At 32.0% G+C, this 26,223-nt stretch overlaps 1 protein-coding gene across 2 annotated transcripts in view; it reads left to right on the forward strand.

Annotated features, from left to right (window-relative positions):
• The window catches only part of LOC145256404 (serine/threonine-protein phosphatase 2A regulatory subunit B'' subunit gamma-like), a 78,915-nt gene that overhangs the window by 45,035 nt on the left and 7,657 nt on the right, over positions 1-26,223 (forward strand). Inside the window, exons 4-12 of one of the 2 annotated variants that reach the window (XM_080115266.1) lie at positions 3,378-3,432; positions 5,987-6,099; positions 11,383-11,551; positions 11,955-11,999; positions 14,907-14,951; positions 21,378-21,521; positions 23,552-23,688; positions 24,349-24,424; positions 25,068-25,205. In XM_080115266.1, coding sequence (XP_079971392.1) covers positions 3,378-3,432; positions 5,987-6,099; positions 11,383-11,551; positions 11,955-11,999; positions 14,907-14,951; positions 21,378-21,521; positions 23,552-23,688; positions 24,349-24,424; positions 25,068-25,205 — 922 coding nt within the window. The remainder of the gene's footprint in view (positions 1-3,377; positions 3,433-5,986; positions 6,100-11,382; positions 11,552-11,954; positions 12,000-14,906; positions 14,952-21,377; positions 21,522-23,551; positions 23,689-24,348; positions 24,425-25,067; positions 25,206-26,223) is intronic. The other variant, XM_080115267.1, reaches the window with a different exon arrangement.

A 26,223-nucleotide genomic window follows, 5' to 3' on the forward strand; every position in this document is an offset into this window, starting at 1 on the left:
AATACTAAAGATCTGTCTTCTGCATCTCGATACAGATTGATCCGTCTCCAGTGTAATAAAGTTGCTTGAATCAACATCATATTTTCAAAACTGAACAGTGAAAGACTTTTATTTGAAAATATTTATCAAAATAAAATATGTCATGACGTTCTAACAATTAAAAAACATTAAAACGTTTTATTTTGGTTTTTCCTTTGTATAAATAGTGAGATATTAAAGATTTTAACTTTTTGATCCCGCAGTAGAGTTCAGCATACTATCATGACCACCTATGCCAGTCAAACATCCTCTCATTTGCTGTTGTCACGACACTCCTTCTGCCAAATTATTGGGTGTACAAGTGAAACTTTGACACCATAACTAAACAGAAAAACCAAAACTCCCTTCATAGGGATATACCTGCAGGTTTGGGCACTGTTTGTGAATTTTAAACTGTCTTGTAACTCCCTACTATTAATCCACCATACACCATGAACACAGCATTCACAGGATCCGACATGCTCATTGTTTCAGTGCTGTGAGTGTCAATTCAGCAAACTGGACTATTTCATCGCTACCATCTCTACAACTTTTGCATCCTGGAATTTCTAGAACAATGAAATTTAAAAAAAGGCAAGCACTTACAGCTCTTGTCCTCCATCAGTACAAGTCGATGTTGCCTGCTTTTCAGAAGTCAGACACAGACAGCAGATCAGTTAAAGTCCCTCCAGCAAATGTGTCATATTACATCCTATTGGACCACTGCAGTGGATCTAATGACACAACTCAGGGCGTCATGGTGTTGCATTTGCTCTGGGCAATCAAGCGAATGCTATGCTCCTTGCATAAGATCCAATCTCTCCCTGCCTAACCTGAATACGTCTGTGGCCCATTGTTTAACATATCAGCCATCGCAGTCTTTGCCCCTGCTCGCAATGCCACCGACAGCATTAAGGAGGACTTCAATGATAGTCTCCAAGCTATTATGGATAAAATCCCATCACAAGATCTTGTAGTAATCATAGGTGATTCCAATGCTCGCACAGGTTTTCGAGACACTAATACGATTGTTGGTCAGTTTGCCATCAGGGATTGCTATACAGAGAATTGCAACAACATCAAGGATGGAGTACTGCTGCCACATCTGGGCAGGAGCTGCTAAAAACAGCCTATCCTGCCTTGACAGAGTACAAAATAGACATTGTGTCTTAGTGGGGATGCCCTTTTCTCTTCCCTGCAACTCTCTCCCACAGAAGAGATGTTGCGAGCCTGTCTTTGTTTTATTGTTATTTCCATGGCAAGTGCACGTCCGAGCTCCAATCTCTGGTCTCCCTCACCAATCTTTCATGAAAAACACCAGTCTAGCTGAAACCACTGTCAATAATTTTCCCCACTCTTTATCTGTGCCTAAATCAAAACGTAGATTCCATGAACAAAGCTTCTTTCTTAGAAGTGTACGCCTGTGAAACTCTGTTCCGTTTGCCTGTTTCCCACCTGACTACAACTTGGATGTCTTCAAGTCCAACATAAACAACTATCTGATAAACCGCCCCCTTAAGTAAGACACTTTATCAAATCTCTATTACTAACGATTACCGCGATATTATCCCATTGATTACTGTACACGCAGTAACCATTATCTCCGAGTGGCTTCCAGGTCTTGATAAGTGGTGACTACCATGTAAAAAAAAAAAATCAGCTTTAATCTGAAGCATTTATTTTCAACATTCTAAACACCACCTTGTGACTTCAATGATGAGTCACTCAGAATCAAATCGACGACATCCTCATCAAGTCTTGTTGGGTGTCTAGCTTGCTTGACTATTGTGTGGATCATGAAATAGAAACCAGCAGTGCAATCATGTTATGATCTGTGCAAAACTGTCTATGGCTAAAGGCAGATAAAAATATCAGCTGATGAAATATGATGTATCATGGCCTTAATGTGAAGCTACTCAAAACTCCTTTCAAATTCATTTCTCCAACCATTTCAAATCTTGAAGCACTTCAATCAACTGCCACAAATATTGATGACCTGTGGTAATTCTTCCAAAACAATGTTGATGAATTAACACAACAGATTCTTGGTACCACCAAAAGGCATGTCAAAGATTAGATATCAGTTCACACAATTGAGCTCACAAACCGAACAAAACAAGCTTGATATTCCAACTCCGATGACTTCCAGCAACTGCATTGCAAAACCACTAGCTGAGTGAACGTTGATTGCAACATTTACTGAAAATTGCCCAAAACATAAAACGAGTCTCATCAGTAGATGATACAAAAAAGCTGTACAGTATTCGTCGACCACAAAACCATTCAGAGGTAACAACAAAGTTAATCTTCAATCAACAAGGCGCGCCCATCACAAATCTTGATGAGCGCCTCCAATGTTCGAGTGATCACTTTGCCTCATTGCTGAACCATTCCAGTCAAACTCCTCAGATTCCAATTGTTTCTTTCTATGGTGTATGACTGTTATCGTAACCTCTTCACCATCGCCATCACTGAAAAAAATCCTGAATGCCATAAAAAAAACTGAAAGACAATATGGCAGCCAGAGAAGTTTTCAAACATTCTTTAGACGTATTAGTTTGAATCTGCCACCAAATTTTCGCCCATGTCTGGGAAATCAAAAAGATTGATGCCATTCTGCTTCCTTTTTGCAAGAAAGGTGATAAATGCTGTTGCAGTAATTATTATTGTAACAGCCTTATCTATATCAACTACCATCCTATTAAGACCGTTTCAAAAACATGAACATGGTCAAACCAATGTGGATTTTGCCCAGGTTGAGGATGTGCTGACCAGATTTTCACTCTCTGAAGAATACTTGAGCATTGCTGAAACTACCAGCAAAAGGGTATCGTCTGCTTCATTGACTTTGGTGTGTTTTTCATAAAATTCTTCATACAACTTTGTCTTCTAGTGTAATCTCCTTTCTTCCTTCATTTCATCTCATATTTTCTTAATATTCTCATATATATATATATGTTTGAATCCATCTTTCTCTTCTAATGCTACACATAATCATCTTGTCTGCAGATTCTTTTTCTCCCTTCAATTCGGCAATTTTTCCTTCTCTTCTTGATTGTTTTCAGATTCTAATATCTTTCAAGTTGTTCTTCTTTTCAAAGCCAAATTTATCTTTCCTCTTCTCATAGATCCTCTCTGCTAACTTTCCAATTTCTCTTCTGTATTCTCAATACAAGTGGAGATGCATTGTGGGTAATTACTGTTAAAATATTTTCTTCAACTGAACAATTTAATTTTTTCACATAAAAATTTCATTATCAAACTCCCAATTTTTGATGGCATGATCATACTTGTTTATAATTAACCCAGTTAACCACTTATTTGATAGATGGTTGGATAATTTTTTTGTTTTATTTCAGAGCTCTTTTTTTGCAGCGTAGGAGTAGAGATTTATTGGGCAATGAAGAATTACAGGTAATTACTATCATTTCCAAAATTATTCAGATTATTTGTAAAGCAACTTTTTTTTACAATCTTTTCGATATACAAATAGAGAGGTGTGTGTGTGCATATATATTAGCATGGATGCCCGGCATTGACCGGGTGTTTGGAGGTGTGTGTTGAGCAAAAAAAAAAAAAGAAAGTGGTAGTAGGAAGGCAGGCTCGAACCTGTACTGCAAAGGAGGAAAAGAATGTGAAAAAAAAGTGACATCTTAGTTGTTACGACCACCGCCAAACTGGAAGTGACGTAGGTTTAAATCAAGGCTAGACAATCGAAAAGAGAGGATGACTTTCGAAAATATTTGGCGAAAAAAGTGACCCCTCTCTGTAGAAAAGTGCCCGGTTGAGGGTGAAGAAATTAATGTTTTAGCCAATTTTTCGGTATTTGTTGTTTGAAAGGTCAAGCTTCAAAACAATACTGATTTTGTGAAAATCCGTCGCCTCTGTCGAAAATTTTAGGTAGACATGCAAACATACATACAAAGATTTATATATTTTTAGCTCAAATTTTCGACCCAAACTGATTAAAAAGCTTGCCCTATCTCTTTATGTAAAATTTCAAATGTTTAGACCAGAAATTGTCAGTAATTTGGTAGAGACCGCAGAGGTCAAATTTTTTCAACTTTGACTCCTATTATGACCCTTAACATTTATTGTTTTTGGCTCAAATTAAGTTATTAAGTTAGATCCATATCCAAGAAACCTAAATCTAAAATTTCAAGTGTTTAGACCCAAAATTGGCGGCAGAGTTTGGTAGAGTTTTCAAAGGTCAAATCATTAAACTTTGACCCCTTAACAGCCAAATTTCTGGCCAAAAACCGATTACAAAGATTTTCCCAAATCTCAATACCCCTTATGTCAAATTTCGAGTCTGTAGACTGAAAATTGACAAAAGTTATTGTGTAGGGAAATGTACACACACACAGAAAGACAGACACTTTCACTTTTATAGATATATAGATACACACACACATACACACATTAGTTACCTTGTGTAGCCCAGTAGCATGGACAACGAAATTCGAATCAAAAAGTGTGTGTAACATCTTTTTTAAAACCTCTCTTTCTAGTTCTCTTTTCTCCTTCCATCCTATTATCTCATCTCCTCTTTTTATATATCATTCTCTTTCTGTCTTTTTTAGTCTTATTTAATGCCAAATCCAATAATTTTTTTTAAAGTTTTATGCTACAAGTTTTTTATATCTTCAAATATTTATTAGGTTTGGTTTGGTTTGGTTGCTTTGTGGAGGAAAATTGTTTTGTTTTACAGAACATAATTGAGTTTTGCAAAGAGGAATGAAAAAACAATAATGTCAATGTTTGGTGCATTTTAGATCAGGAAACCAGTATCTTCAGATAGTCTGATCTGGTAGCCACAGGCTTTGAAAATGGAAGATTGTAAGATCCATTTTAGGCACTTAAGACAAAAAAAGTGAAGATAGAAAAACGCTATGGAAACGATTTGTAGAGTTTAGATCTGAAGATTTTCACCTTAATAATGAAGAATACACAGGTAGGACCATCATCTACAAATGACAACCAAATCACAGCATTAATTGAGAATAACACACTTTATAACTGCACAATAAAAACTATCGAAAAGGCTTAACATATCAAAATGCACCATTCATGAGCATTTAGTTGATCTTGGGTGTACAAGTTGTTAGATTTTTGGGTGGTACATGATTTGATTGAAAAAAAATTTTGGATTGCATTTTCATCTGTGATTTGCTTTATAAACGAAATAAAAATGCAGTATTTTTAAATAAAATTATTACAAGTGATGATAAATTGATAATCTACCGTGATATTGTAAGAAAACAATCCTGGTGTGAGATTACCCAAATCAAAATTAAATTCTTAACCTAAGAAAGTTATGCTTCATATCTAGTGGTCTATCTATCTATTATCTATCTGCCAAGTAACAATGACTGGATGAATTAATTAAAAAAATGTCTATGATTGGCCAATAGAAATAGTGCTGCATTCCGTCACAATAATGCCAGATCACATATCTGATTCCCAAACAAAAAATTGTTGCAACTCTGTATTCACTAGATGTTGCTCCTTCATATTACGATTCATTTAGATCTGTAAAATAATCTTAAAATGATAAAACTTCAATTCTTTGAATGACATAAAAACATCTTTGAGTTTTTTGCCATGAAACTATCGCAATTCTGTGAAAATAAAAATGTTAAGTTTAAGAAAAGATGGGAAAAGATTGTGTGATAAAATGGTTTATATTTGGTCGCTTTGATTAGTGTGTGTGTGTATATATATATATATATATATATATATATATAACTCTTCCTTCCCTTTAAAATTCAGCACAAATGTTCTATATAAAGTGTTCATTTTTCAATATCCACCCCCATGAAAATATATTATTTTACATGTAAAAAACACTTTTTTCTCTTTTTTTAAAATTTTTTTTAAATGTGGTAATTGACTATTTTATTAAAAGAAAAGTCTACCGTAAGTTTTATTTGAAAACGTCATTGAAATTATTTTTGCTTATTTGCAGCATTTATGGTTTCTATTGGACCAGCATAACACACCTCCTGCAATTGGTGATGAGCAAATGATTAATTATACAGACTTCTTGAAAGTTGCCACGGAAGCAGGGACCAAGTGCAAGTAAAACTCAATTTCCTTTTTGTACTTAAAAAAAAAATATATATACATGTGTGGTGGTGGTATGGCTAAAACTTTTTTATTGATTTTATCCTTTGGTCCCACCCCCCTGTTTTTGTTCCAATAGATTACTATCAATGAAGCACTGAATTTAATGCATCGAATTTCCTCACATGAATATGAAAAAAAGTTTTAACAGTAATTTAAAAACTTTGTTGTAATCAAGTCATACATTGAATATATATATATTAAAAAACAAAAAACACAACTGAAATTGAGTAAAACCATTTGCTCAACATTTGTTAAGCGTTCAGCCTAAAAATAACATGCAAAATAGTTATCTACTTTGTTCCCATGAAAGGAAGAGTTATTTGCCCTTGGAGACATGATATCGGACATGATAATTAAGACGTAAACAAAAATGTTTGCAAAACCCTCAATAGTTGTTTTACATTAAGCATTTTTAAAATTATTATTCAGCCTTCAAATTTGTTTAATAAATGTGTTAAATAATTTGTCCTCTTTTCTTTTTTAATGTTACAAAACAAAAAAAAGTAATTATCAGATTTAATTTCTTTTTTATAAAGGAATCCCCACTTATCAAAGCCTAGAGGCCACGGGTTACTGAATATACAGTAGTCAATGGGAAAGTGTAGCAATGACTAGTAGTGGAAAATTAGTAAATTGGATTACTGAAGGGGATGGCTCATCAAGAACTTGTTGGACTTAAAGACTACCATATTGTAGTCAGTTGGAAAGCAGGAAAACAGAACAGGTTTCCACAGACATGCAGTTCTAAGACAGAAGCTTTGTTCATGGAATCTACGTTTAGGTTTAGGCACAGATAAAGAGTGGGGGGGGGATTATTGATAGTAGTTTCAACTAGAAGGGTGTTTTTCATGAAAGTCAAGCTGGGGGAACCATAGATTGGAGCTCAGACGAGTACTTGGCATGAAAATAGTTGTCAAGCAGAAACAGGCTCGCAACGTCTCTTCTGTGAGAAAGAGACTGCAGGAAGAGAAAAGGGCATCTCCCACTAAGCTACAAAGTCTATTTTGAACTCCATCAAGGCAGGATAAGCTGTTTCTAGTAGCTCCTGCCCAGACATGGCAACAGTACTCCATCCTAGGTAGAGAATTGCATCAGCAGTGAGCTATCTACTGGAGCGGTAGAATGATCCGACCGTTTTTCAGCAGTCTTAGCAACGGATTTGATGTAAATGTTCCATCTCGGATCAGGAGTAAAAGTCAGACCCAGAAGCTTGTCAAAACATGGAGCCTCCCAGAGACAAGAGCCATTCATTCCAATTAATGCCAGACGGGGAGCAGAGCATTAATGATGTAAAGATAGAAGCTTTGTTTTAGATGCATTAAAATTAACCAGCCACCTCTTTCCCAATCGCACCATATGATCAAGATTAGAGGGGAGAGAATCAGAGAACTTGATTGTTTATGGCCTTTGAAGTGTTGTCATAAATGGTAGTATCATCAGCATGAATGTCTACAAATGATCTTAGGATGTGATTTGGGAAATCATTGATGTAGATCAGGAATAGAGTTGGGCTCAGGGTAGAATTAGCTGCAAAGTTCTTGGCAAAGAGTTTGGCTTTGTCTGATGCTGATGAGATTACCTCTGGTCTATTGATGATGGTTGGGATAGAGCACACACTTCTATTCAGGATCCTGTTTGTTATTTGCCAAAATTGGTGGGAACCAAGCTACTACTCAACTACTTTGGACTTAACAGACTTCTCATACAACTCTCTCGCATTCTTTGTTACTCTTTTACAGTGCTGGTAGTCCTGAGGGTGGCTTTAGTCTCAGTACATCGTACTTTGGAAGCAATGGAAATAATGATTTCTGTGTGCAATGGTAGCTGCACATTCTGGAGAGAACCACAGCTGGCTATTAGGTTTTTGCTGGAATTTTTTGGAGAGTATGAAGAGGTCTATATCTACAATTAACCATTCTGTCAGGTCTGATAATATAGAAGATGCATCCTTTTTAAACATGGAATGCAAAAGTAGACCTGATATAAATGTCCCAGTCACCATAGAGTATTGATATACTGTACAATGGAGAGGTATTTCGAAGGACTTATTACATTTTGTTTTTGTCTTAACTGAGACAACCGAGTGGTCGGAAGATCCCAGTGAGGACAGAACGGAAGGTGAACATAGCTCAGGGCAAGTTGTGAGAAAAATGTCTGGGAGACTTGCATACTGACCATCAGTGTTGGTATACAGGTGGGTTCGTCAACAATCTGAGTGAGGTCATAAGCAGTGGAGAAATCATAACAGAACCTTCCCTCATCATCTGTCTTGTATGAGTGGACTAACCATTCCACATTGTGAACATTGAATTATCCACAGATGTGAATGTTAGCTGAAGGATGGGCAAATAGGATATCGTCAATTTTCTCAGATATCCTCTTAAAGATAGTATGCTGATATGGGGTCGATAAAGAACAAATATAAATACAGTGGTGTGAACAAATGCAATCCGAAAGCACTGTAAAAGAGTAATAAAGTATACAAGAGAGCAATATATATATATAGGGCAATTTAGGGTCTTCTCTGGAGATGTCCCAACCACATGGAACGCCATCTCTAATGTAGACATATGTTCATGCCCATGGCGATCTTGGGGGTCAGATTTGATGTTAAATTAGAATATCCTTTAATTACAAACTCATTTAGGGAAATAGTTCGTCCAGTACCAGTTTCACTTTGGAAGAATAGGTTTGGTTTGCTCTCCTGTAATTGGATTTCAACCTCTGGAAGGTTGGAACGTAGACCCCTATTGTTGAAGATGGAGACATGGTAGTGGGGGAGTATGTTGGAAGTTGGAGTTATAGGTTAATCGTGTATGAATCATATTTGAACTTATTCATAAGGACAAGATATGATGCATGGTTGTTTTATTGTTTTTTCTTTATAGGAGAAAGTTCTGCATCTAAAAGAAAGGGACAGTCTTAATAATCAGTTTTCAAAAATATTCTGATAGTGTACATATATGCCTCCCCCCCCCCTTTTGAATGAGAAACAGTCTAAACTTTGTCCAATGAATCTTTTTTTTATATATACAGATGCCTCCTTACATCTTTTTGTGATTTTTTTTAATTGTTTAAAATGAAAGTTTCTGTTGCTTGGTTTCACACATTTTCAATTTTAAACAGTATTTTCCTTGTTTACCACAACATAGATTGTTTACCACAACATAGATTGTTTACCACAACATAGATTGTTTACCACAACATAGATTGTTTACCACAACATAGATTGTTTACCACAACATAGATTGTTTACCACAGCATAGATTGTTTACCACAACATAGATTGTTTACCACAGCATAGATTGTTTACCACAGCATAGATTGTTTACCACAACATAGATTGTTTACCACAACATAGATTGTTTACCACAACATAGATTGTTTACCACAACATAGATTGTTTACCACAACATAGATTGTTTACCACAGCATAGATTGTTTACCACAACATAGATTGTTTACCACAGCATAGATTGTTTACCACAGCATAGATTGTTTACCACAACATAGATTGTTTACCACAACATAGATTGTTTACCACAACATAGATTGTTTACCACAGCATAGATTGTTTACCACAGCATAGATTGTTTACCACAGCATAGATTGTTTACCACAGCATAGATTGTTTACCACAGCATAGATTGTTTACCACAGCATAGATTGTTTACCACAACATAGATTGTTTACCACAGCATAGATTGTTTACCACAACATAGATTGTTTACCACAGCATAGATTGTTTACCACAGCATAGATTGTTTACCACAACATAGATTGTTTCCCACAGCATAGATTGTTTACCACAGCATAGATTGTTTACCACAGCATAGATTGTTTACCACAACATAGATTGTTTACCACAACATAGATTGTTTACCACAACATAGATTGTTTACCACAACATAGATTGTTTACCACAGCATAGATTGTTTACCACAGCATAGATTGTTTACCACAACATAGATTGTTTACCACAACATAGATTGTTTACCACAACATAGATTGTTTACCACAACATAGATTGTTTACCACAGCATAGATTGTTTACCACAGCATAGATTGTTTACCACAACATAGATTGTTTACCACAGCATAGATTGTTTACCACAACATAGATTGTTTACCACAACATAGATTGTTTACCACAGCATAGATTGTTTACCACAGCATAGATTGTTTACCACAACATAGATTGTTTCCCACAGCATAGATTGTTTACCACAGCATAGATTGTTTACCACAGCATAGATTGTTTACCACAACATAGATTGTTTACCACAACATAGATTGTTTACCACAACATAGATTGTTTACCACAACATAGATTGTTTACCACAGCATAGATTGTTTACCACAGCATAGATTGTTTACCACAACATAGATTGTTTACCACAACATAGATTGTTTACCACAACATAGATTGTTTACCACAACATAGATTGTTTACCACAGCATAGATTGTTTACCACAGCATAGATTGTTTACCACAACATAGATTGTTTACCACAGCATAGATTGTTTACCACAACATAGATTGTTTACCACAACATAGATTGTTTACCACAGCATAGATTGTTTACCACAGCATAGATTGTTTACCACAACATAGATTGTTTACCACAGCATAGATTGTTTACCACAGCATAGATTGTTTACCACAACATAGATTGTTTACCACAGCATAGATTGTTTACCACAACATAGATTGTTTACCACAACATAGATTGTTTACCGCAACATAGATTGTTTACCGCAACATAGATTGTTTACCGCAACATAGATTGTTTACCGCAGCATAGATTGTTTACCGCAGCATAGATTGTTTACCGCAGCATAGATTGTTTACCGCAGCATAGATTGTTTACCGCAGCATAGATTGTTTACCGCAGCATAGATTGTTTACCACAACATAGATTGTTTACCACAGCATAGATTGTTTACCACAACATAGATTGTTTACCACAACATAGATTGTTTACCACAGCATAGATTGTTTACCACAGCATAGATTGTTTACCACAGCATAGATTGTTTACCACAGCATAGATTGTTTACCACAACATAGATTGTTTACCACAGCATAGATTGTTTACCACAGCATAGATTGTTTACCACAGCATAGATTGTTTACCACAACATAGATTGTTTACCACAGCATAGATTGTTGTACTTTGCTATCTACAAAACGAACGTATTCTTTGTATCTTTTGCTTTCTTTTTTGATTACAGATCTTTCTTCACTGCCACAGTATTTGCTAAACTTTATCAAAAAGAACCAAACGGAAGAATCTCCATTATGCAATTCTTCAACTACGTCATGCGGAAAGTTTGGTTGCATCAAACAAGAATTGGTTTGTCACTATACGATGTAACTGGACTTGGTTATCTCAAGGAAATAGTAAGTCTTTAGTTTATCAAACCATTATTTACACTCAAATTGTGTCTCCCCAAAAAAACCTTCTCTGTTAAATGGATTTCTCTTAAAGGATTATGTGAGAATCTGGGGGAACTTGTTGTGTTGTGTTTGCCGACCTTAACATGAATTGACTGCCTGTTTGCACTTGCTGAGTAGGTTATGAAGTTTCATATTTAGCAAAGCAAACTATCACAGATGAATTTATCAAAATTTTGAGGTTGTAAAAATGTTTTCTCCTCGCTCACAAAGAGACAATGTACATGTTTAAGAATCGGATTTCTCTTCAAAATGTTTTGTGTAATAAACATAAAAAAATGATGACACAACAGAAATAAAGCTATCTATTGATAAATGTGAATGTATCTAAATTTTTTTTCTTCTTCAGGATTTGGAAAATTATATATTGGAACTGATCCCAACATTACCAAGAGTAAGTGATTCTAATCTAATTTATTTTTCCATATTAGTTGACAATCATGTGTATCTGAAAATCACATTTTATTGTTATTGGTTGTCCAAATCTATATTACATACGAGGTGTCTTTGGCTGGAGATTGAAAACAAAAGTGTATACTAAGATTATACAATTTGGTTGAATTAAATTTTATGTGGAATTATGGTAATCTAAACATTTGATTTGGATGAATTTACAATGAAATTTAGAGTGTAAAAATTGAAAAATATTTTTACTCCATTATGAAGTAAAAATGAAATCAGTTCTTTTCCTCATTTTTAAATGTAAATTAATTTCAAATAATCAAATTGATGTTTAGCACCACTTATTTTATTATTTATATGAATGAACTTGCTCTCATGAGACAAGCAAAACAGTTTTTCTTCTAATCTCCTTTAGTGATTATTTTTGATTTTTATATTTTTAGATTTTATACTGTTGAGTCATCAAAATGCACCATTTTGGAGACTCTTTTATTCAAGTCTATTTTTGATGAATTATTGTTATGAATGCTATATCATGCAAGATTTACAAAATACAAAAATTAGAATCAACTAATTTAGTCAGAAATTTATCTTAAGACTTTTTTATGAAGGATTTTGAGTTAGTTTGCAGGCTATTTGTAGAAATGTAAAAAAGTTTGTTTTAGCAAAGTGTAGAAATATTAGTTCTTTCAACAATCCTTGTAAAAACAAAGTTTGCAAAGGGAATCCATCTGTTCAGGTTCATTTTTCACCTAGTGAAACGGATCTTCAAAATGACACTGACGAAAAGGATATCACTGTGAAATGTGAGGTGGAATTTCAACTTGCAGGCGCTTGTGATGATTGAAACTCTGAAAGATAGAATCATATTTTGGTTATCTTGTTCTGGTGCTTGTGTGGATGAATAATATTTTAAACGAACGCATTTCAGGTGAAAAACTTATTACATACTTGCGTGTTGAAATTAGTATAAATTTTTAAAATTACAATAGATGTATTAACAAAAATCATCCACAAATTACATTTTGACATATTATGTTTAAAAATAATGGATCTTTAAGTCAAAAGAGATGTCAGTTTGTTATACTGAATTGGTGGCACAACTCTTCCACGTTGAAACATACAATAAAACTTAATAATTTGATAAATTATATTTTAACTGTAATTATTTTTCTACTGGATCAGTTGTTTGTAATTTTTAGACTTTATACTAATTTCAACACAACACATAAGTACATAATATTTTCACCTGAAATGCGTTGTTTTAAAAAATCACTAATCTACACAAGCACCCTTGTTTTTCCTTTCTGCAGCAAATATAAAGACATTATGTCTTGCTTCATTTAGCAGACAATGGGAACTGATATTGGTTTGATAGATGTCAGAAGTTTGGATTAAAGGCAATAATTCATTTTCTTTTCATATAGCTTAGAGTTCTTTTGATAAGGGTTGCTTGTGGCAGGTGGCAGGCCTATTTGGTGTGAATTATGAGTGATGGCCTTCAATGTGAGAATCATGTTATTGGATATGCAACCTAAATTGAATGGTTAGCTCCATCAAAAGCTAAATACCATGGTGAGTTTAATAGTTGATAAATATCATGAGGAAAAGCTGAAAAGAACTTTGCCGGGAGTTCAAGAGAACATGAAACCAGTCAGAGGTTGCTAGGTGGGACCACTCACTATGATCTTGGAAAGACAATACAGTGTTGAGCTCAAACTCGATGTGTTCTTAAATGAGCTGCTGCAGACATCATCACCATTGTCATGTATATGGGGATATGTTGCCTGTTGGTGTGTTGCTGACAAAGGAGATGTCATGCTTATAACAGGAATGGCAATGTGGTGGTTGTAATTCAGAGGTGAGGATATGAAGGAGATCCGTCTTCCTTTTGCCCTTTCAATTGTTGCTGCCACTCTGTCGCGTCTAGCATCACTACTTTTTCCCTTTTACAATGCTTAAATTTTTTATGCATGTTTTGTGTGCACCTGCTCACATCGCTTTTAGCATCTACTGACAGTTCACTATGTATCAAGGTCAACAGCCACTTGATGCTAAGTATTAATGAGATTATCAGCTGGATGATAGAATAAAACTAAGAAACGGTTGAGAACAGTATTTGATTAATTCGGATAATGATTCAACAGATATTTTTTATCGTTAGACTTAAAAAATAACCAGGTTGTAGGGAAAAAGGTGCGCAAGTGGGAAGTTCTTGAAAAGAAACTCTGTTCATGGAAGTTCCATTTGATTTTAGGTATACAGTGGAATAATAGTTCTTTGCAATGTTGATAGAAAAATGAGTTTTTGTTGTGAAGGTTTCTGTGGAAAAGGAGACCAAAGATTGAGCACTTTCCATGATAAGCAAGAAGTATTAGCAATATTTTTTCTGTCAAAAGCTGTAGGGAAGAGCTCATCCCCCTTAGTAGATTTTGTCCTCTGTCTAGTAACATTATTGTACTGAAACAACCTCACTATTCATCTAATATTGCTCGGTGTGACTTTTTTCTTTTCTCCAAGTGTAACAGGATCATGTAGACCATTTTTGTAGGCGTGGAAGCTGTTAAAGTCCTAAAAATAGAAGTGAAAAAGGATGTTGAAGAATTCTTCAAGCAGTTCCTAAAAATGTGGCAGAGAAAGATGGGGAAATCATTAAACTCTGGAAAGATTTGTTTGAAGAGTTTGTTTGATGAATTGGAACAAATCATTTTTCAGACATTTTGATTGTCATCTAGATTTATGAAAAAAAAACTTGTATGGTCATAACAGAAAAAAAAATAGCACATGATTGCCCATGGCCTATTTTTACACTTGCTTATACTCACCAAATTAAAAATTAGCATAAAATATTTTGACAATTCTCTTAAAAAATAAAAATAATTATATTGTTTGCTTCAAGAATACACAGATTCCAACTCGGATTTCTGGTGCTCGTTTTCTGCCGGTAAGTTCTTCCATGTAAAAATCCCCATGGCCAAATTCTCTCTGGTCGATTCTATTAATCTCTTTTGCCAATTCCCATTTCCTTTTCTTACACCAAAATCTTTCTATTAAAACCATTCTCTCATTGAAAAAAAAATGTTTTTAATAAACATGTACAAAATCAGTGCATTGACTTAGATTAAAGTTAATACGAGAACTTACCAACGTATATATGGGTGTGCGGGTGTAACTTAAAGTAATGCAACATTTCTGGCATAATCATTATGTAAACATGTTCTGCAAATTAAAATGAAAAGAGAAATATAGTCTAATTCATAGATAACAAATAAATATAAGAGAAATGCATAAACACATGTAGGTAAAATAAACGCTGTAAAAACATTTCCCCCAAAATAATACACTAAACAAAATGTTTTGAAAGTGTATAATAAAAATGAACGATAGTTTTAGATACAAAATGTTTTGAAAGTGTATATAAAAATGAACGATAGTTTTAGAGAAATCTGCAACAATAAAATCGAATGCAAATATAATTGTTTGAGGTGAAAATGTAATAAAAAAAAAAAATAATTGTAGAATGGAAAGTAAATGCTGAACAAACACGCAAAGACACATTCAATCTCACAATCCTTTATCATTATTTCTGAATTAGTGTAACGCTGTAAAGGGCCGCTATCAATGGAAGTTATCATTATCTCTAGAGTCAGCCTCATTTGGTTACAAAAGAGAGAAAAGTTCTAGTGTTTTTGAAACTCCAGGATATGAAAATGCAATAAAATCGGTATATGTACCGTTTTTCATAGAAGTTCTTTGCTCAACCAGTTGATGTCGTTCACGGGAGAGCCTCGCTTAATGGGTGGATGTGTCGCCATGTGAGAAGAGAAAGAAGCAGAACAAAATGAAAAGGTTCGCTCACTCGCACCCTCCAACAGCAAAATTATAAAATAAATGACAAGCCATTTATATTAACTTTTAAAACATACATATTTAAAGGAAACAATGTTAGAGATTAGGTCAGTGAAACAAAACAATAATAACAAGAAAAAACGTCAGTAAAGAAAAAGAACATGCTTAGTGATAGGTGCCATTAATTTCTCTGTTTTTTTTCTCATTTTTTTTTTTTTCAATCTCCGTCTATAGTAGCCATCACTATTGGAATACGTTATTAAGAAATCGAGTTTTAACTTTTTTTTTTTTTTTTTTTTTTTTTTTTTTTTGCTTTTCTAGAGGTTTTATCATCCAAATCGATGCATTTAAGCTTTCTAATGTTTTTTTTTGTTTTTTCAATACCAAGTTAGTACAACAGTTTTTGTCCTAAAGTTCTGAGTTGCTATTTTTCTTTATTTTTTTTCTTCATCTGTACATCTTTGGCGGAACTGGTCTGCTTACACCAGACCAAACTCTATGTCTGACTTGAGCTTGTCTCTCAAACTCTACTTACAAAAAACAGCTACAATTTGTACTAAGGGCGTGGTCAGTTAGGGGATGCAATCTCCCTTCATCTACCAATTAACTCATGCCACATCGATCCTCACTGAAAGATGATTGGTAAATCGTCCATGCCAGACTGACTGACCTCAATCAGACTTTCCAAGGACAAATATGATTTCATATCTAAACCCTTAGTTAGGGTCAACGGGTCAACTCTTTTGGGTTGACATTTTCTTTTGTCATCAATCAAAATCTTAAAACGAATTGACATTTCCTCTTCACTTGGAAACTAACCTTAACCCCAAAACAAATAATTGTTTCTTATTTTTGGTTGGTCATTGCGTTCATTCTATTATTCAGTCAAACCCAAATATAAATACTCTCCTGATATCTACTAGTGGATGTATCTAATGATAATCAGCTCCATCAATATTATAGCAATTAGTGGATGGCTCCAGTCCCAACCCGCTTGACTAAGGGGTTGAATCTCCTGGGACTAGCTACAATGATGAGACACCAGAGTCCCGCTCAAGCGGTAGTGTCACAATTAGTTTATTTTTTAACTTTCATTTATTTGTACTATTTTTATTTTTAATTTGATAATTTGTTCCAAAAATGTATTGCTCTGTTAGAAAAAGATCAATGTTAGATTTTTTGTTTTGTTTTGATATTTCTATATAAATAAAACAGATGTGTGTCCATCTGTATACAAATATTTAATCAAACTCTTAAACTACTAGTCAGATAACACTGAAATTAACAGGTAATAGTAATCATCCACCAAAGATTGTTTATAATGAGTAAAATCTTTGTTTGGATGAATAACGCACAGAAATATGTCGGCAAGTTGAAATGCAAACTGTTCGTTTCAACTTGCCGACATATTCCTATTAGTATACAAATTCAATCATAGCTAGAAGTGGTTTAATTTTAAATCTTTTTTTTATCTATGTCAGGTTAGCTTAAATGTTAGGGAATGCAGCCGTAGCATTAAATGAAGGAACATGGCTAAAGCGTTAAATGTTTTGGTTTCAATTCTAATTGATGGCACCTAAGTTTTTTTTTTTTTTACTTTTGAAATACATAGTGTGTGTATGTATGTATATATATATATATATATATATATATATATATATATATATATAATATTCAATAGAGAATTGACTTTGTAATAATGAATACAGAATCTGCATGAATCAAAATATATTTAAGCATATTTTATGACCTGACAAGGCTGGGTGCCCTCTGCTAGTCTTGTAATAAATTTCAAATGTGAGAAGAGATATAACCTGTTCATATTTTGAAAATTCTATCTGCCAGTTTCTGATTCTGATGTTCACCCTTCATTTTTATTAAATGTCTGAAAGATTCTGATATAACCTTGTGAACCCTTCTTTTCTCTTATCCTGCATTTCTTGTCCTTAATAAGATAAAATCAGACTTTGTGATCACCCCATTTAAAAACTGTTACAATCAACAAATAGATTGTAACAAACCAACTACCAGCACCATTGCCAGGAATGGAAGAAATCTTTTTGTTGATTTGTAAAATATTTCATAGGAAAATAGTAGAGCTATCCTGTGTTGTCTAGATATATATTTTTTAATACATTTTAAAAAATTTTTTACCTTATTTTCACTTGAATCATTAAAACCTCCTATAGATGCAAGTTTTTTTTTTTTGCTTTAGTTTTTTAAATAAGAAATGGTTGTCTCCTGCAAAATTATTAAATCACTTAATTTTTAGTCACAATTTGACTGGATTTTATTTCTTTCTCCCTCTCTCACTTTATCTTTTTTCTCTTTCATTATTTTTGTTCTTCTTGTCTTGCCTTCCTTTTTCTTATGACAGTTCTCTCTAAAAAATAAAAATGTAAATTTTCCAGTGAAAGCTAAGAATTCAAATGATGCATGTAGAGAGTTTGATGACTTAATTTTGACTTTCGGTGTCTTTCTCTTAATTTTGACGTTTTTAGTGGAAACCGATTGGAGTTGTTTAGGAAAAAAGTTCTTTTATGCTGTCCTCTCTCCATACATACACATGGGGGGCGGGCATGGTTCTACCATTGGGTAATCTATTTTGATTTAAGCTTTCCTTGCTATTATTTACTATCATTCTTGTTATTTTAACACATGCTTTCATCCGAGATATCCCTACTAGTCTCATTCTATCCATGTATATTTTACTAAAGTTGTGTGAATCAATGTATGTTTCATTGAGACTTTTTTTTCCAATTCTACTTAATAACACAAAATACGTTCAAAAATATTCTTTCTTCTGAGGTTGTGTTGTTGTAATTAACCATAATTTGTACTTACCTGAACAAGTCATTAAGTTATCTATTCATTTCTCGTGCACTCTCTCACTCTATGTTCATTTGATCTCAAATCATTTTTGTTTCTGTAAGCAAAGAATAAGCAATTTTTTTTTTCTTTTTTCAGCATTGCTTTTCAATTGCTTTATTTTGCAATTTAGTATACATATTGAGTTCATACACACCGTAAACACACACATTAGATAGCAAAATAAGTCTCTTTACTTCTATTATTATCCATAGATGGAAGTAAATGGGTATATCATTTTGTGTTATGCAATAAGAATGTCTTAACTGATGTGTCACAATTTATTTATTTTTTTAATAAAATCAAAAGTAGAATAGTTTAATAATCCAATAGGTAGTCTAGTCTGTATATATATATATATATATTTGACAAAAAGAAAGCCAAAAGTGGATTTTCCATGCCATTGTGCATATAAAAATGACCACAGATGTCCTGTATTTTTTGGAGTGTTGCATACATAGTATAGTAAAAATAACACGAGACACCATTAAGGTTTAAATAATTTATTTTTTCTCAACATAAGGAAGTTCGATAGGTCTTAATATATATCGTTTCCAATAGTTTTAAATGATAAGTCAAGTGGAACCTGCTGAAAACAGATAAAGAATCCACAATATGCTGTTAAAAAAGTGTTCTACTATTGCAGATCCAGATTTAAAAAAATATGACCTGCAAATTATCTAGACGTGTTATATGATGCGATCATATATACCAATTTTTGCTGTTGAAAACTATTAGAGTATACCTTCAGTTTATCAGAAATTAAAAAAAATGTATGTTTTAATCTGGAAAAAATGATCATATAAAAAATTTTTTAAAATATGATCATATAAAAAATTAAAAAAAATGATCATATAAAAAATTAAAAAAATTGATCATATAAAAATTTTAAAAATTGATTGTGTAAAAATTAAAAATAATAACCATATAAAAAATTTAAAAAAAAATAATCATATAAAAAATTTAAAAAATTGATCATATAAAAATTAAAAAAATGATCATATAAAAATTTAAAAAAATGATCATATAAAAATTCCCACCGGACTACAACTTGGATGTCTTCAAGTCCAACGTTAACAAATTCCTAATGAACCGCCCCCTTAAGTAAACACTTCATCAAAAATTAAAATGATCATATAAAAAATTTTAAAAAATGATCATATAAAAATTTTTTAAAAATATGATCATATAAAAATTTTAAAAAAATGATCATATAAAAAATTTTAAAAAATGATTATATAAAAAATTTAAAAAAATGATTATATAAAAAATTTAAAAAAATGATCATATAAAAAATTTTAAAAAATGATCATATAAAAAATTTTTAAAAATGAGCATATAAAAAATAAAAAAATGATCATATAAAAATTAAAAAATGATCATATAAAAATTAAAAAAAATGATCATATAAAAATTAAAAAAAATGATCACATGAAAATTAAAAAAAATGATCATAACAATTTTTAAAAAAATGATCATATAAAAAACTTGTTAAAAATGATCATATAAAAATTTAAAAGATCATATAAAAATGAAAAAAATGATCATATAAAAAATTTTTAAAAATATGATACTATAAAAAATTAAAAAAAATGATCATATAAAAATTTTTAAAAATGAGCATATAAAATTTAAAAAAATGATCATATAAAAATTTTAAAAAATGATCATATAAAAATTAAAAAAAATGATCATATAAAAATTTTTAAAAAATGATCATATAAAAATTTAAAAAAAATGATCATATAAATATTTAAAAAAAATGATCATATAAATATTTAAAAAAAATGATCATATAAATATTTAAAAAAAATGATCATATAAAAATTTAAAAAAAATGATCATATAAAAATTTTAAAAAAATGATCATATAAAAATTTAAAAAAAAAGGATCATATAAAATTAAAAAAAAAATGATCATATAAAAATTTAAAAAAAATGATCATATAAAAATTTAAAAAAAATGATCATATAAAAATTTAAAAAAAAATGATCATATAAAAATTTAAAAAAAATGATCATATAAAAATTTAAAAAAAATGATCATATAAAAATTTAAAAAAAATGATCATATAAAAATTTAAAAAAAAGGATCATATAAAAATTTAAAAAAAATGATCATATAAAAATTTTAAAAAAATGATCATATAAAATTTTTTAAAAAATGATCATATAAAATTTTTTAAAAAATGATCATATAAAAATTTAAAAAAAATGATCATATAAAAATTTAAAAAAAAATGATCATATAAAAATTTTTAAAAAATGATCATGTAAAAATTTAAAAAAATGATCATATAAAAAATTAAAAAAAAATAATCATAAAAATTTAAAAAATGATCATATATAAAACTTGTCAAAAATGATCGCATAATTTTTTTTATTAAATTGATCATATAAAATTTTTTAAAAAAATGATCATATAAGAAACTTGTTAAAAATGATCGTATAATTTTTTTTTAAATTGATCATATAAAAATTTAAAAAAAATGATTGTATAAAAAATATTAAAAAAATGAAAATATTTTAAACAAGAAACTCTGAGTTACATTCAAATCTCTAGTAATGTCAGCACTAATGAGTTATCGACCCATTCTGAGCTTAAAGAATTCAAATAATAAAGTAATGTTTTCGTTTTTTTTTTTCTTTTCAGTTGAATGTTTTGGAACGATCGTTCTATTCCTTTTATGTGTGTACAGCTGTTAGGAAATTCTTCTTTTTCCTTGATCCAATGCGAACAGGCAAGATCAAAATTTTGGACATTCTTGCCTGCAGTTTCCTTGATGACCTCTTGGAGGTAAGTCAGAAAAATGGAATCATCTTTTTTTACCACTCTGTCTTCATCTTTTTTTTTTTTTCCAGACTTGATTCATTAATAGCTCTCTGTCTTATTTTTTATAACCAGCAGATGACCTGAGTTTTTGCTGCACCGAACTTGTATGTAATGTTTTACCAACCAACATGTCCATTGCAAGACACTTCTAAAATTCTTTCTCCTTCTTTATTCCAATTGCCATATCCATTTTTTTCCATACTCATCCTCAAAATTACCAAAGGTCTTTCCAACATCACCATTTAAATCTTCTGCAACAACAAATATTTCTCTCTCATCAACATCACTAATAAATACAAGTCATAAAACTCATCTTTCACATTTATACCCTAGCCACACTATGATGCATGAACAGATATAGGTGTGAATCACCCTATCAGCAGAGTTGTAGAATACGCTACCCCCTCCCCCCCCCCCTGCAGAGAGTAAAAGTCTCTCAATGTGGCCACCTCCTGGTTCAAGGACATGGCGCTCGGGGTTAAGCACATCCACTTCTCTAACTCACCATTTTGGCCTTTACTTGATTTAAGTAGACGGTCAGAGAAAGGTCAGATCAAGTCCTGACATCAACTTTCAAACATACGTCCAAAAAAAGTGTTAAAAAGCACTGATTTAGGTTGGTTGGTTGTTTTTGTTTTACGGCATATCAACCCTTTTCGGGTTATTTTTTAATAGAGTATATTTGTTGTTTTCACGTCGGTTTCTATTTAACCCATAGTTGGGACCCTAACAGGTACTACCACTCCGGGTCAGAGTGGACCTGGGAGCAATGGTAATTAAAGGGTGGCTCCACACTCCCCAAAGCCCACAAGCTGGGGCCTCACCACTGGATATAGTTTAAGGTCATATCCAGGACCCCCATTGAGGGACTTTTACCCTCTGCAGGGGGGCAGTCAACGTATTCTAATGCCCCACCGACAGGGCCCACTGATTTAGGCTTTCAAGCCAACAAAAAAAAAAAATAAAATAAAACTTTACTGAAATCATGGGAAATCTAACACTTAAACAAATCATTATCAAGTATATACGAGTAGATATTAAATGATGCTGGCTGAGAGCCAATCAATGGCAGAAAGTTCATAGGTCCGAACATGGTTGCAAGCCATCCACCTGTAAACAAAATAGGTTGTGCACGGGAAGAGGTGACAGGTATTCTGGGTCTCTTGTGGCATCGAGTACACTGCAGGTGAAGTCCCTGATCTGGCAGAGTGAATGGCACCCCCACCCCCCCTGTCAGATCCCATTTGCAGGCTCCAGTTTGTAACAAAATTAAATGCCCAAATTTGAAAAACATACGCTGAAAGATGCAAAACTTATAAAAAAGGAAAAGAAGTCATGAAAGTTGCGATACAGAAAAAACTATTCTTCCCAGATGCAACGAACATGGTAAACTCTTATCAAGCACACTTACACAGCACAAAAACCTACTACCAAGATTTACTTAAGACTAGTCCTTGAATTCAAAAACCTAATCGAACTCTAAGAATAACACAAAAAGAGACAAACCAAAATCAAACGACATGCATTAAAATTAAGTCAAATGACCAAAACATAAAATGAATCTTTCAATCTGCCACAAAAAACTCAAGCATAAAAACAACAATAAAAGCAAAAAATACAATAAAAACCAACCCACTTTTTAAATGAATTGTTCTGAAATTGTCATCTCATCGACTAAAACAATTTTCAATAAATGCATTTCAAAAGTAACTTACTGATTTGAAAAATATTTTGTGGGTAATAATTTTACTGTAATAAAACAGGGCATATTGTTTAAAAAAAATAATTCAATTATCATTTCAAATAAATATATAGAAGCAACATATTTGTTTAATTTGAAGAATATTTAGCTGATAATGCCAATTACTTTTATGAAAAAAAAGATTTAATAGTATTGACTGTGACAGAAAATGCTATTCCTACTGTTTAATATGGAAATTTTAAACTTCTACAATATTAATTTCTCTAATGGATCAAAAATAAAATATTTTCAGCTTAGAGATGAGGAACTCTCCAGAGAAATGCAAGAATCCAACTGGTTCTCCGCGCCCTCAGCTCTGCGTGTATATGGCCAGTATTTAAACCTGGATAGGGACCACAATGGTATGCTGAGCAAGGAAGAATTAGCTAGGTAGATACAATCATTTTATTATTGTCTTTGAGATCTGTAAAATTGTAACCAGAAAATTTAACTTTGACTCTAGACAAAATATTATCATGGAAACATCATTTTAATGACGTATCGTTTTCTTTTAATCTCCTACCTATTCAGCTATTGTTTTTAAAGAGATTTTAACTTTTGGATCAAATTTGTAAAGTTGTCTTTCCTAAAATGAATAGCTGTCATTTTTATCCTTCAATCATCTTTTCTGGTTGATGATTTGAGACGACCTCAGCATGTCTTCCATTCCACCTATTTTTGCCTATTGTTTACCATTCTTTTAATTATGGAAAATAAAGTTGCAATTTTTTCTTTGTTCAAGATCATAAAAATTTGTTTATACTTCAATTCTGGTTACATTTCATTTCATCCAAATTATTTTTTTCTTCTTAGATAATATTTTATATTAAATAATTAGATGGATTTAACAGTTCATAAAGATTCGATATCAATAGAATTTCTTGACAAACACAATGTTAACAAAATTATTGAAAAATTAGACAGGTTCAATTTTTTTTTTTCACAGGAATGTACATTTAACGTTCAAGATAATTTATTGTAAAAGACAAATAAAATTTGTTCATTTGAAGGAAACAATTTTATTTCTGAATGTGATTTCATCTTTTCCAGATATGGTACTGGTACCTTAACAGATGTGTTTCTTGACAGAGTCTTCCAAGAATGTCTCACTTACGATGGTGAGATGGTGAGTCCATATTTTTATCTTCATTCTTTTTTCTGAAAGAAACAGAAATTTCTTTATTGAAAAGTCTTTGTTTTTTTTTTGTTTTTCAGCACAACAAAACAGAAAATAAATACACCATTCATAATTTGTAAATATTAACTATTTCTATAAAAGAAACAGAAAATGTCCTTTTCATAATTTGCATTGCTTAAAAGGGAGGGGGAGATAAGCAAGAGAGGGGAAGAGAAGGAGCATTAAATTGAAGAGACAGACTTTTATTTTTATATTTTGCATTTGATTTTTACTTTCCCAATAACTTTTTTGGACACCATTTTTAATCTGACTTTTCCCAGCACTTTTACTTGGTCCTAGTGTGATCAAAGTTTTGCTTTTGTGGAAAACTTCTGTCCAAGTGTGACTTTTTTCAGATATATTTTCTGAACAAAGTGTAATCTTTTTTTTGACCAGTTTTAATGGATACTTTTTCTGGCCAATGTTACCTTTCTGGACATATTTTGTAACCAATTTTATTTTCTGACGCAAAATAATGACTTTTTTCCGAACTCTTTCAGGTGAATGCAGCTTTTTGCTCTTGTTAAAAACTAATTTTAATCCTCATTTTTTTACAAATGCTTATTAAACTTTTTGTATACTTATATTCCAGGATTACAAAACCTACCTTGACTTTGTATTAGCTTTGGAGAACCGAAAGGAACCCCAGGCGTTACAGTATCTTTTTCGGATCCTGGATGTTGAACAAAAAGGCTTCCTCAGTGTCTTTTCATTGAATTATTTTTACAGGGTAAGCATCTCATTTTTTTCTTCTGTGTTCAAATGTGATTTGTGTGTGTCTAAATATACCTTGCAAGAATACCAAATTTATGGCATAATCATTATCATGTAAACATGTTACATAAATTCAACAAGTTGCCAAGACTATTCAGAAATAGTTTGTGTTTTTCATTTTTTGATATGGCTAGGTATGAAAAATGGATTTAGAAACAAATGTTAATATCTCACCCCGCCCCCCAAAAAAAACATGGTGTATCACAACAAGCAATAATTTAATCTAGTTGATTTACAGATTCCATCGTAGATTGTTTAAACAAATAATGTCTGGAAATCTAGTAATTTAAACAAAAGTTTTAAAATACAACAGAACGTCCATTTCAACAATGAAACATCCCTCCATCTTTAAGAATAATTTAAATTCCTCTTTCAAGTTCAGTCTTGTCTTCAGATGCATTGAAAAAGTAAATACATTAATGCTCTCCTGTCACCAAGGAATCGTAACATATAATTTCATCAAGTGTCAATTTGCAGCAGAAATAATTTCAAAGGTAGTCAATCAAAATTGAACCAAATATTAAATGTTAGAAAGAAACCATTTTTACTAAAAAAAAAAGTTTATTCTAAGCAAAAAAAAAAAGGAAAAAAGAAAAGAAGCTATTTATTAATCGATAAGATTCAGAGGAAAATTCCATAAAAATAAAGTTTAATTTTACAGGTTATGCTTATGTTTATGTACTGTTATAATTCTTGTGAATCTAACAAAGGAGGGTGTAATAACCATTCAGTCTCGTAGTCATGTGAATCAAAAATATGTACAGACATGACAGAAAAGAATAGACACTAAGATAAATATTTTTCCTAAGATTAATATATGCTTATTTATATTTACAGATAAAAATAGTGCTGAAATAACTTAGAGTATCTCATTAAAATTGCATCTAACAACATTGAAGCATGGCACGAACCAAAGGAGCATCAGATCTGTTTAAATTTCTGTGAGGACAAATCGTGGGTCAACATGAAGGTGG

The sequence above is a fragment of the Euprymna scolopes genome, chromosome 32 (assembly GCF_053919585.1).
Source record: "Euprymna scolopes isolate OS-2025 chromosome 32, ASM5391958v1, whole genome shotgun sequence".
Taxonomy (NCBI): Eukaryota; Metazoa; Mollusca; class Cephalopoda; order Sepiida; family Sepiolidae; genus Euprymna; species Euprymna scolopes.